General features: G+C 42.2%; 2 protein-coding genes and 1 pseudogene across 3 annotated transcripts in view; all 3 read left to right on the top strand.

The window, feature by feature from the left end:
• Positions 1–12,342, top strand: part of LOC125723043 (cytohesin-2-like) — a 333,559-nt pseudogene that overhangs the window by 141,887 nt on the left and 179,330 nt on the right.
• LOC125723074 (uncharacterized) overlaps positions 1–12,342 on the top strand; it is a 205,579-nt gene that overhangs the window by 132,270 nt on the left and 60,967 nt on the right. The window lies entirely within an intron of this gene.
• LOC125723083 (cytohesin-2-like) overlaps positions 1–12,342 on the top strand; it is a 341,447-nt gene that overhangs the window by 294,636 nt on the left and 34,469 nt on the right. The window contains exon 1 of one of the 2 annotated variants that reach the window (XM_048999530.1): positions 4,232–4,249. The exons of the other annotated variant lie outside the window; for it this stretch is intronic. Coding sequence (XP_048855487.1) covers positions 4,241–4,249 — 9 coding nt within the window. The 5' untranslated portion in view covers positions 4,232–4,240. Of the gene's footprint in view, positions 1–4,231; positions 4,250–12,342 lie in introns of those variants that run through there. 2 annotated transcript variants of the gene reach the window in all.

Here is a 12,342-nt window from a genome sequence, read left to right as displayed (position 1 = left end):
TATTTTATTTTTATTATTATTATTATTATTATTATTATGTTACTCATATCCTTAGCCCGACAAACAGATATATGTGTTGTTTCAATAAGTTTACATGTGTTTAAAGCATGTGGGAGGGGTATTTTAAGGCTTAAACTTAAAAAATAATTTATATGGTCTTTCTGTATCGTAGATTTTCACCTATCGCTGATGGGTCTGGAACGCATCTTCCGCGATAGGCGGAGGATCAAATTTACATTTTTAACCTGATTTGACTTCAACCCTCTTATTTTGTTAACAGAGTGTGCGGGGGGAATACAAAGGATTACAGTGGGTAATAGGTGATTTATATTGACCTTAATTGTCACCCAAGTGACTCTGGACAATAAGTTCAATAATGCTTCCCAAAAGCTTCTCTCTTTTTCACTAGTTACACTTCATTACACCGAAATCAAGGAAGAATCAAATGTACAAGCCCATTATACAAAATATAAGATGCAAACACATAAAAAATATTTTGTAAAAACATTAGAAACAGATTAATATATATATTGTGCAATTTGAAACTCTACATTTAGACCTCACTTAGAAAATGCAGGTGATGACCAGCCCAACCAGCAGTTCTGTCTGGTTGTACAGAATACCTACTCAATTAAATTTTGAGGTCATGACTAAACTAAATTTCAGCTCTGCCTTTAACATCAGCAGTTAGATGAAACTGATCATTGCAGAGGGAAATACAGTGAAGCCATGAAATATACTAGATGTAAATATATTAATTTTCACATACACTTGAGCTCAGTGAATTCAAGCATGTCATACACTGTAAAAAAAAAAATCCACCAAAAAATGGAAAATGTACTGGCAGAAAATTACCAGCACATTTTCCGTTACGTTAATGGACTTTTCCTTCAATTTACAAATATTGTAAATTCAGTTTTCCACAGTTTCTTAAATGATAGTTTATTTTCATTTTTAATTCTTCATTCTGCCAATGCAAATTTGTTTCTTTAATAAACGGTGTTGTTCGTAAAAGTACAACAAGTAATTTGAGAATATAGTGATTCACTACATTGATTATTTTTCATAACTCAATGGCCCATAAACATACAGTTATCCATCTGAAGCTGGATTTAAACCAGCAAACTTTGGATTACAAGCCCAAATACTTGAGCTACTGAGCCACACACTTACACTGACTCAGCTTAAGTTGCAGAGACACAGTGGATGTTTTGATTTAATAATTCAAAAATTCAAAAATACTTCAACATTTAAAATGGTTCATGATTTTCAGGAGCGGTGCAGTGGTTAGCACTGTTGCATTACAGAACGGCAAAGGACCCCTCACTAACAGGAACCTAAAACACACAAACACTTGGGAACACTTCAAATGCGTGATCTGACTCTGCAAGGGGAGAACATGTTCATGTGGAGTCTTGGCTTTTCACAATGTTTCATTCCTGCTTATAGCTAAGGTTTTTTTTAGCCGTCGTCACTCTAAGGTTGCCCATTAATGGTTTGGAATTGGGAATGTAAAGCTGTTTTGTTAGCATGTCTGCCTTACAATTCCTTTACTGTAAGTCGAGGCCTGCTGGAGCTCAATTCTGCTTCATGGCACTTGTATTTACTCTTTATTTTGCATTACATTATGTGTGAGACTAACCCCTTTCTCTACCTCTCCATTCCTCCTGTTGAGCTCCATACACAACTAGTGGAGAAAAGGGGTGCTTGGAGGGGGGGACGATATCTCTGGATGCCCACTTAAGAAATATCTGCGTTACCTTCCAATACACCTTCCAAACTTAAGTGGATTGAACATGGGTGCTGTTGAATTAATAAAAAAATGCTCTGTATTAAAAATAATTTTGTTTATATAACATAAAATTGAACTATAAACATTAAATTTAAATCTGTTGAGTTTATATATTGACAAAATAATAATTCTGAATTTTGAACCCTCATTGAACAAAATTAAACTTAATATGGACAAATGGAAAGCATTGAAATTATCCTTATGGGGGGAAAGTTAATGTTACTAAAATGGTTGTGGTGCCTCAAGTTAATTATCTCTCTATGATGCTTCCATTTAATATTCCGCAAAGGATATTTAAGCAGTACAAGAGTATAGTAAAAGATTTTTGTTGGGAAAGAAAAAACCTAGGATTAAAATTACTTTGCCCAGAGACAAGGGAGGTCTAGGATTGCCAGATGTTAGATTATATAGCATGTCATTTGAAATAGCCAAACTCTACTATCACTGGAAGAATGTGAATTCTGATGTGGACTGGATAGCTATCGAGAGCGATTTGGCTTCACTATTTCAACCTCTGCACATTCTGTGACAATGGGGGGACAATATAAGAAACACAAACCCGATAATATCTTTTTTGAGGAATGTATGGATCAAAATACATAAGAAGCTTAAAGTATCACATTACATGCAGCCATATTCCTCAATTTGGCACAATCCTGAAATACAAATAGGAAAAAGTATGGAAACAATGGCAACCCAAAGGGGTGAAAACTCTTTGGGATTTATTCGGAAATGGGATGTTTATGTCATAATCAGATGTAAAGAGTAAGTATGATGTAGAAGGAGGAGGGAGTTTTTGGAAGTTTTTGCAACTGAGGCATTGAGTCACGAGTGTTAAAATAGAGAAGATGAATGGTCAAGAATACTTTCTAGAGTGGGGAAATATAGGGAAGTAAAAGGTAAATTTATTCAGTATAAAATTATACACAGATAGTACTGGACACTAGTTAGACTAAATAGAACTGGACTAATTAATACTGATCAGTGTTGGAATTTTAGAAGGGTTATTTACACATGCTGTGGCAGTGCTCTCAGGTATATCCATTTTGGGGTAGAGTTCTTGATCTCCTAGACAAATGGCTAGGCTTTACTTTACCCCGCAAACCCGACTCTGTCTGCTAGGAGATAGAGTGGAATTGCCAAAGGTGAATAATAAACAGTTTAAGGCTGTGATGGTGGGACTCATAACTGCCATGAGGGTAATATTAAGGCATTTGAAATCCTGAATAATGCCTAATATATAGAAATGGACCGATGAGATGATTAAGGCAGCTTCATATGAAAAAATGTTGGACAGACTAAATGGGAAAAAAGATATGATGAAAATGTGGGAACGTTTCTAGGGCCATGTTTTTGAAGGATAAATGGCTGGGAGGTTGAACTAGTGATTGGTCATATTGTTTTATAAATGTGAATGGCTGAAGTGCTGTAACTTTTTGGTTTGAAAAACAAGAAAAATTTGAATTACAAAATAAAATATTTTTGGATAGTAATTTCATGTAACCATTTCTCTTAAAATTAATTACATCCAACTGTACATTTGTTAGTGTAGGTACGTAGATGGATCGATAAAATTAAATAATGATTACAAATCACAAATAACTATTACAGTCATGGCCAAAAATATTGGCACCCCTGCATTTATGTCAAAAAACACACCCCTTCTTCCAGAAAATTGTTGCAATTACAGATGCTTTGGCATTGTCATATTAATTTCTCTTGTTGGCAATTGAAGAAAACAAAAAGAGGAAGAAGGAATAACAGGAATGGGAGACATTCCACGCCAAAGGGCACCTGCCCTTCTCATATTGTCTCAAAAACCCAAAGCCCCAGAGAGCAAGTCAGAGTGCTAAGAATTATAGCGCCAACAAGCCCATGGCCCCTTTTCATGTAAAACTTCGTATATGAGGATGTTTGTGCAGTTTAGTGCCTCTCTTAGCCTCGGCTCCTGTAAATCATATAAGCACACCCACCACACCCCCAGGAGCATTCCGCGTGCCCCCACCTACCAACCTGCCTGTCCCCCCCAGCCCACAGGCCGTCTGTTGTTCTGAAATTTATCCACATGACTCCTGACCAAGTCTAAGGTAAATCAGATTCCATCTATTAGAAATGAAATTTTCAGTAAAATACAAATTTTTCCCCCAATCTGGGAGACAGTGCAGAATTTTTGGAGTCGGTCCTAACTCTGTCTTGAATATGTACCCAGCAGGCACCTAGGACTCGTATCTCCCTCTGAGAATCTTTCTAAGGCGCTCAGCAGCAGAAATTCTCCATCCTAGATGAGCCTGCAAAGTTCTGTAGAAGTTAAATATACTTTAGTCAAATGAGAGACTAACCTGTTGTCAGGCAGGGGAAGCTTGAACAAGGCCTTCATTCATGACAGCTCCACTTGGCTTTTTGACGAGTCCCCATTTAGATGCAGCACATCAGAGACTGAAGAGCAGGATGAAGGCTGTAAGTACAGTTTGCTGTGGATTATGACAGTGTTTAAATCTAATAATGGATGAGACAATTTACTTAAAGCATGATATAGTTCATATTGCTCTTCAGGCTTCGTGATAAAATATTAAAATTATGGAGTACAAAGTTGTACATGCAAAGAAAACAATGCAGAGCGGCAGGGCGCCTGGCCCAGATGGTCTTCACATAGAATTCTACAAAGGCTATTTTTTCCTGTTGGATTAACAGCTTTGGTTGTCTTGCCCTTTAAAGAAATTCTCTCAAGAAAGAAGTTGCCTCTTACCATGTCACAAGCAATTAGTTTCACCCAAAAAGGAGGAGGACCCCTCTCTGCTCCCCGTGTTAGTAGGTTCTCCCCGACTCCTCCTGCTTATTCCTTCCTCCCTCCCTCCTATTTGTGCTCTCCTCCTCCTCTTGGGTTCTATTCATGTCTTTTGGTTCAGCAATAAAACCCACAAGGCTGCCCTTGGATTGTCCCTCTTCCCATCGTAACATATTATGTATTACATGATTACGAAGTGATTTGATTATTATACAATAGTCAATTAATCACTTTGTTTCTTCAAATTGTCTTTCTTCTGAATCATCAGATATGTGTCGTAGCTGGTAATTTGTTACACTCTGCTGTCAGTGCCAGTGTAGCCTAGATACAACCAGTCATATGTTTCGGTCATGCTGATGTTTGAACAATTTTTAGGAACAGTTTTTCATAATGTTTTCTCATATATGTGGTGTGATAATTGAGCATGACCCCACTGTTGCTGTGCTTGGTGCTCCTGTCATGTCCTGTAATCTCTTATTTTTTCATGTCTCCTCCCATTCATGCCAGCAGGGGTCGCTGCTGGCCCTTTGTAACCCTCCTAATTCTCCTGTATCCCATTATAGTTCTCCATCCTAACCCTGTACACCTGTTTTGTCGCTGATTAGTGTGCTGTGTATAAATATGTCTGCCCTCACTGCGTTCCCCAGCTCAGTCATTGTTGTTCCATGTGTAGTCTGTGTTTCCTTAAAGTCCACGTCTGTCTCAAAGCGGCTGCATTTGAGTCGAGTCTCACCCGATGCTCACATCTCCCTGCAGAAAAACAATACACCGCCTCACAGGCCAGAGCCACAGCCTTCTCCTCTCTGCTGGGTGGAAGAACAACTCTCACGCAGTGGAAGTTCTCCAGACCCCCTGCCTTCAGACAATAGATTAAAGATGTGTTTTCTATGTTACCTATTGAAAATCTGAGATACAGCAGAGGCAAATGTAGGAAGAGCTTTCATGCTGTCTGGTCTCTTTTCACTGAAAATGTGGAGGGCCTGTATGTCACTTGGAAGATATTATTTAATCCCTTATATTACAAACCAAAGAATATTGCACTACACCATTACTAGGCTACACAAAGTTATTTTAACAACCACTGAATGGAAAAAGGTCAGTGCTGAATATATATAGCTGTGGAGCAGCAGCAGGCTTTGCTGGGCCGGAAATGCAAGCAGCATTGTCCACATTACCACTCTCTGTACTTGGATTGACCGAATGCTCAGACCGTAGGAAAAGAATTAATACTTTTTATTGCTCCCCATCAAGATATTTTCATTTTGCCTCCCCCAACTTGCTCAGAGTGAGCTGGCCGTGACGGGCAGCCAGTCATAGTGGCACCCAGGGAGCTGGGGGCCTTGCTGAAGGACCCACAGATGTGCCCTGGCTGGGCTAAAGTGGGCTATTTTCTGATCACAGGCTTAGCACACTGAGCTACACACTGCCCCTAAATTGATATTTATATGTAATCTGTGTGTGTATGTGTTATCTAGATTTGCCCTGTATGTTTCTAACTAAATCTAATCCAGACCTTGATCCTACACCTACTATAATTATAAGTACCTCACTATACCTATATCTAACACTGCTATTCATCACCAGTGTTACATGTCAGGGCTTCGCTGCAATAGATCCCTCAGTGCTGCAGGTTATTACTGTGACTTTGCACACACACACGTTGCTGCTTCCTCAGCCAGTGTCACATATACTTTATTACACACAGACCTCAGTAATCTCTGCTACACTCACACCTGCTCACTTTACATCCATGGTTAAATTCTCCTAATGGAATCTATCTTAATGTCTTTATTCTATTTTATTTTAATTGTTACCATATTATTCATTGTATTGTTCTTTCGATTTTATTTCTATTTTATTATTGCTAATACACCAGATCTGAGTGCCTCATTTTGTTCCCTTCATGTAGAACACGTTTTGTAATGACAATAAAACATCCTTATCCTCATCTAAATCACACTGTCTAACTACTAACCTGTTTAAATAATATAATTGGATTTCAAAGGTTAATAGTCACTCAATTACCCCCTAAGCCCAACAGTACCACAAACACCCAACATGCACGGAAATTTTCTCCTAAGTTGTTTTCCCTGCCTGGAACAATACCACAGCAGTCACATGGAGTAATGTTTCAAAACATTTCGGAAACCTTGCATTGAAACTTGAGGTCTTTAGAAGGGATCAGTCCTGGGTGGCAAAGTTGCCATCACAAAGGTTTTTGATTAAGGGATTCATGATGCCAGGTAGCCATCTTTCACAAGCTGGTGGGCTGTGCCACTGATGCGTTTGCTTTGGTTTTATATGTCTGTCCTGGTTTGTGTTCTTGCCACTTCAGGTTCCCTGGTTTTGGTCTACATTCCTCGGTCCTCTGCTGTGGAGTCTAACTTCTGCTTCACCTCATTCTGGAGTCGCCCATCCAGTCAGCGGCCCATGTCCCCCTGGTTCCCTGTTTCCTGAGGTTAGTCTGCTAGTCTCCGGGGCCAGGGGGCAGAAATCTGCCATGTTGGATGGGTGGCCCAGGTTGGGGTGCTCCATCATAGACTGGTACATGAAGGATTATAAATGGTTTTCAACCAGTATGTACCGAGTGTGCGTCGTGACGAAAAGAATGTCATGGGAACATTTAGGACTGACTGCAGTATTAGTTCAAAGCATGATTGTGTTTTTCTTAATTTTTATTGATTTATTTTTGGATTATTAATTTTTTAAAGTAACTTGATTCAGTTAAAAGGGGTTTGTCCATTTGCTTTAGCAGAAGTTCGTGTAAGTATGATGTTCACCTTCCCTTTTCATAGTCTAGTCTTTGTCAAGTTTTATGCTTATTTCCCCTGGTTAAGTTAATCTGACTTGTGTGTTTAGGAGGGTCATACAGGCTTTTTGTTTGTAATGGAAGCACAGGGTCTGTACTTGCAGCTTATTTGCCATGCTAATGGAAGCATTTTACCTTCCTCTCTAATCTCTTTTTTTCTTGGCTCTCACTGCAGTCTCCTCTATGCCAGGGTTTCTCAACCCAGTCCTTGGACCCCACTGCAAAGATCCACAGTTTTGCTCTGTCCAAGCTCTCAGCACAGCAGTAAAAGGTGACTGTTTGGTTCATGCATGCAGGGATCTGGGACAGAGCAAAAACGTGGAGCTGTCTGGTGGGCTGAGGAATGAGTTTAGAAATGCTGCTGTATGAAGTATTAAACCATTTGACCGGTTGGATAAATGTTAAAATGTTTTCTCAAAATATAAAAAGAGATAATCTTCTGTTTTGCGTCTCATTACAAGCAAACTTGTTTTTTGTTTTTATGTCACTCTAGTATTTGATATCTAATTTTCAGTCTTCTGGCAGTATAATCTGGTGAATGGGGAAAGACTTCCAGCAGGGGCTCCGGTTTCCTCCCACAGTCCAAAAGTGCGCAGGGTAGGTTAATTGGCAAATCTGAGTTGTGAGTGTTTGCGCCCTGCAGAGTGTTGACTCCTGCCCAGGGTTGGTTCCTGCCTACGCCTGTTGTTCCAAGGACAGGCTCCTGTCCCCCCCGCGACCTCAGTTTGGCTTGCTGTCTCCCCGCTTCGTTTTCTTTGGTTTACGTCTTCACTAGCCCCCTTGTTGCTTTGACTTGTGTGTAAGTTATGTATGTGTGATTGTATTGCTGCATAGGGAGTGACTGCTATTTTGTTTTGCAAGTGTGTGTTGGACTCTGTTTATTTGGTTAGGGAGTGAGGTGGAGTGTTTGTCTTTTGGTTTCCTTTTCTTTTGCACTTAGGTGAGATTAGCTGTGGGTCGCACTTGATAGTTGGGGATTTTGTTTGTTATTTTGGCTGTGGTCACTCCCAAAGTCTTTTGCACCGGGTTATTTGTTCAGTGTTATTATACATGAAAAAAAATGAAAATACAAAAAATATCCCTTTGCCCACTGGTGTTCCCTTGTTGCCCTCACCCTGTTTGTCCCTTTATCCCATTCCCCTTTCCCGTGAATACTGTTACACTCCAACCCTTGACAGGATATCATAACAGCATCTTACCTCTTGTTTTAAAAGAGATGTGGGATATTATTCGTCGACCTTTAACTTTGCTATTTCAGAAATCCGTATCTGCCGGTGTGGTACCTTCTGACTGGAAGTATACATTGTAAAAAAAGGCAATTTTTTTTCACAGTTTTAAACCATTTTATATCAGCCATTTTGACTACAGTATAATTATTTTTTTCCTCTTATGTAAAATGACAGTAAAGGTTTATCAAAACTACATTGCATAAACATATTTTTACGCACAGTTTGTAAAATGAAAGAAACCCCTTCAGTGAAACTGGTCAATTTCTTTTCTGTGTTTTTACAGAAATTAAACTTTTGGTCATATGCAGGTGGTGCAGTGGTTAGCACTGTTGCCTCGCACCTCTGAGATCCGGGTTCGAGTCTCTGCCTGGGTCACATGTGTGTGGAGTTTGCATGTTCTCCCCATGTCGTCGTGGGGTTTCCTCCAGGTACTCCGGTTTCCCCCCCACAGTCCAAAAACATGCTGAGGCTGATTGGAGTTGCTAAATTGCCCCTAGGTGTGCATGTGTGAGTGAATGGTGTGTGAGTGTGCCCTGCGATGGGCTGGCCCCCCATCCTGGGTTGTTCCCTGCCTCGTGCCCATTGCTTCCGGGATAGGCTCCGGACCCCCCGCGACCCAATAGGATAAGCGGTTTGGAAAATGGATGGATGGATGGATGGGTTTGGAAAATGGATGGATGGATGGTCATATGCTTTATCTGTAAAATTTTTATGGTTTTATTGTACCAACATGTGTTTTAGTAAAACGTTTTCTATAATTTTGCTTTCATTAACTTTAATTTTACATTCAGTGTACATAAAATCTACTTTGTTTTACTGTAATAAACCAGATATCCACCATAATTGTACTGTGTTGTTGGATATATACGAAATGGTTTGCATAGATCTAAGGTTATAAACATTAAAAAAACTTAAAATTAGAAAATATAGACCCTATATTATAGGGAATATGCGAGTCATCGAACTGATATTGTAACGAACACAAACTACAGTAGCGTCAGAGGCTGTAAACGGAGAACAGATCACCACCAGACTGCAGCTACAATTACAAAGATAATTTTATTCAGTACAATTCATGCAGCGACTCATCGGGTCGGATCTGGATTCACAAAGAGTTCGGTCCCGCTTTCTCCCCGTAGCAGACCACCCCTTTTTAAGCGTGTGTTAACCCACGCTACCGCACAGTAAATCCCGCACCACACAACATCCCCATTAGGGCACGGCACACCAATAGCACTGCAATGCACAGTAATCCCCGCACTTCGGGCACAGGCAAGCGTTACGGGACCAGAACCGCCTCTATAGTCCTGTCCCGACCCTAAGCGGTTACACTGCGCATTTAAAACACACAGAACACTCACACAATAAAGACATAGTTAAAACAGAACACCCCCCTCCCCCCGAGGATCAGGACTCTCCCCCGGGGAAGGAATAATCACACCGGTCCGTCACCTAGAACGCCCCACGGAAAGGGAATTCCCCCCCCCCCAATCCGTCCCTATGAGGGTGCCGCTACTCCCGTCTATCAACCACCCTGTCTAAGCAGTGGTCATAGCCTCCTACCCCCACTGTCCTGACTGCCCTCGCCCTACCACACCGGGAACTGTCCCTACAGCCCACTCTCTGGCTTCACAGCCGGCAGCCCTAAACGGCATACGAGCGGCACCTCCCTCCCGGACCCCACCCGTACGGTGCCTACCAGACCAAATCTCCCTAACGCGCCTCCTACTCCCTCTCTTAACCCCAGATCCCTCACAACCCAGGTGTAGCCACTTAATTAACTATTACCTTCCACGCCCATCCCTCACCCCCCATACATCATCATTACACTCCCCCACCCTTAGGGCAGACTCGTCCTTGAGTCACAACATTTCATAGTCCTTGGACCATGTTGGTGGCCTCCTCTGACGTCGCAGACGAGTCTTCTGAACTGGAGCCGCTTCCCTCCGTTCTTGTTCCTTGGCCCCATGCATAGCAGCAGGCCCATCGCTGTGTGGCTCTGGAGGGACCTTACGGGCTCGGCTCCGCCAGGTTCAGGTAGGCTGGTCCCCTTCCCCCTGCTGCCCTGGTCCATTTGCACTTGCCTCTTCTGGCCGATTCGCTGCCATTGCCCACACTTCTAGCCCTGGCACCCCCTCCTCCATCTCGCCACCCTTTTCTACTAAGGGCCGTGGTTGCGGATAGCCACCACCAGGGGGGAATCTTTTAGCTCAGGCAGGGTACCAACAGGCATCACTTGGTGTCTGCCCTCCTGATTCGCAGCCTCTGTTACAGTAGAGAGAAATGGTTTAAGTCGATTAAAATGCACCACCACCTCACTTCCCCCTTCCACTGGTACCACTCGATACAATACCTCCGTTATCCTTTCCACCACCTTATATGGACCCTTAAACCTCCTCTGTAACTTTGGACATAACCCCCGTCTTCTAGCCTGGACTTGGTTTGCTGCATCAGAATGCAAAGGTGGATATCGTACCAACCTAGAACCCTGCAACTGATCCCACACTGATGCATATTTCCACAACTCATTTGGAGGCTGACTACCTGCCCTCCCTCCCTTCCTTTAAAGCAAAAATCTCCCGCAGCTCGGCATCTCCTTGCTGATCCTGCCCCAGCTCATCACACTCCTCCTGACATGCCACTGCCTCCTGACACACCTCTCTCACAGCACATATCACCTCTCCCCATTTTTCCTGGGTAGCTGGCGGTGAGTCTGAGGTTACTGGCAGAAAAGCGGGCACTCTAGAGAGGGCATCCGCATTAGCGTGTCCCCGACCCGGCCGATGCACTCTCTTATATTGGAAGCTGGCCAGCTGCTCCACCCACCTAGCCAACTGCCCCTCTAAACCTTGGAAATTATGCAACCATCTTAAGGAGTTATGATCTGTCCGTAAGACGAACTCCTTCCCCAAGAAGTAGTATTTAAAATGTTTTATGAAGGTAACCATACTTAACTCCTACTTGGTTGTTGCATATTTCCTTTCTTGTTTAGTCAAAGCCCTACTAGCATATGCTATCACCTGTTCCCGTCCCCCTTCTACCTGGGACAATACTGCCCCAATACCTGCATCACTCGCATCCGTATCTAATATAAAGGTTTTATTAGGGTCGGGGTAAGACAGGACTGCTACAGACATCAAACTAAGTTTGAGCTGTTCAAATGCTGCCTGACAAGCTTCTGTCCATGTAAACCGTCTGCCCTTCTCGGTCAGCTGGAGCAGAGGACGAGCAAGTTCAGCAAAACCCCGAATAAACTTCCTATAATAAGAGGCAAGGCCCACAAAACTCCTCCCCTCTGTCTGATTTTTAGGCACCGGCCACTGGCGCACAGCTTCCACTTTAGCCGGATCAGCTTTCACACCCCTAGCCGATATTATATGGCCCAAATACTGCACTTCTGTGGCAAACAAGTTACAGTTCGCCGGTTTAACCTTCAGATTAGCCTGACGCAATTTCGTTATAACCTCATCCACATGGTCCAGATGTTCTTGAAAGGTACGGCCAAATATTATTGTATCGTCTAAGTACACCAAACAAGTAGTCCACTGAAGACTCGCCAACTCTAAATCCATGAGACGCTGAAAAGTTCTCAGACTGTTACACAGGCCAAAACTCAGCACATTAAATTGGAAAAGGCCTGACGAGTGATAAACGCCGTCTTATGCTTATCTTTTGGATCCACCTCGACTTGCCAGTACCCACTGGCTAAATCCAATATAGAAAACCA

Source organism: Brienomyrus brachyistius, unplaced genomic scaffold (genome assembly GCF_023856365.1).
Source record: "Brienomyrus brachyistius isolate T26 unplaced genomic scaffold, BBRACH_0.4 scaffold45, whole genome shotgun sequence".
Taxonomy (NCBI): Eukaryota; Metazoa; Chordata; class Actinopteri; order Osteoglossiformes; family Mormyridae; genus Brienomyrus; species Brienomyrus brachyistius.
The sequence above is the reverse complement of the archived record's forward strand: the minus strand, read 5'-3'. Positions and strand labels throughout refer to the sequence as shown.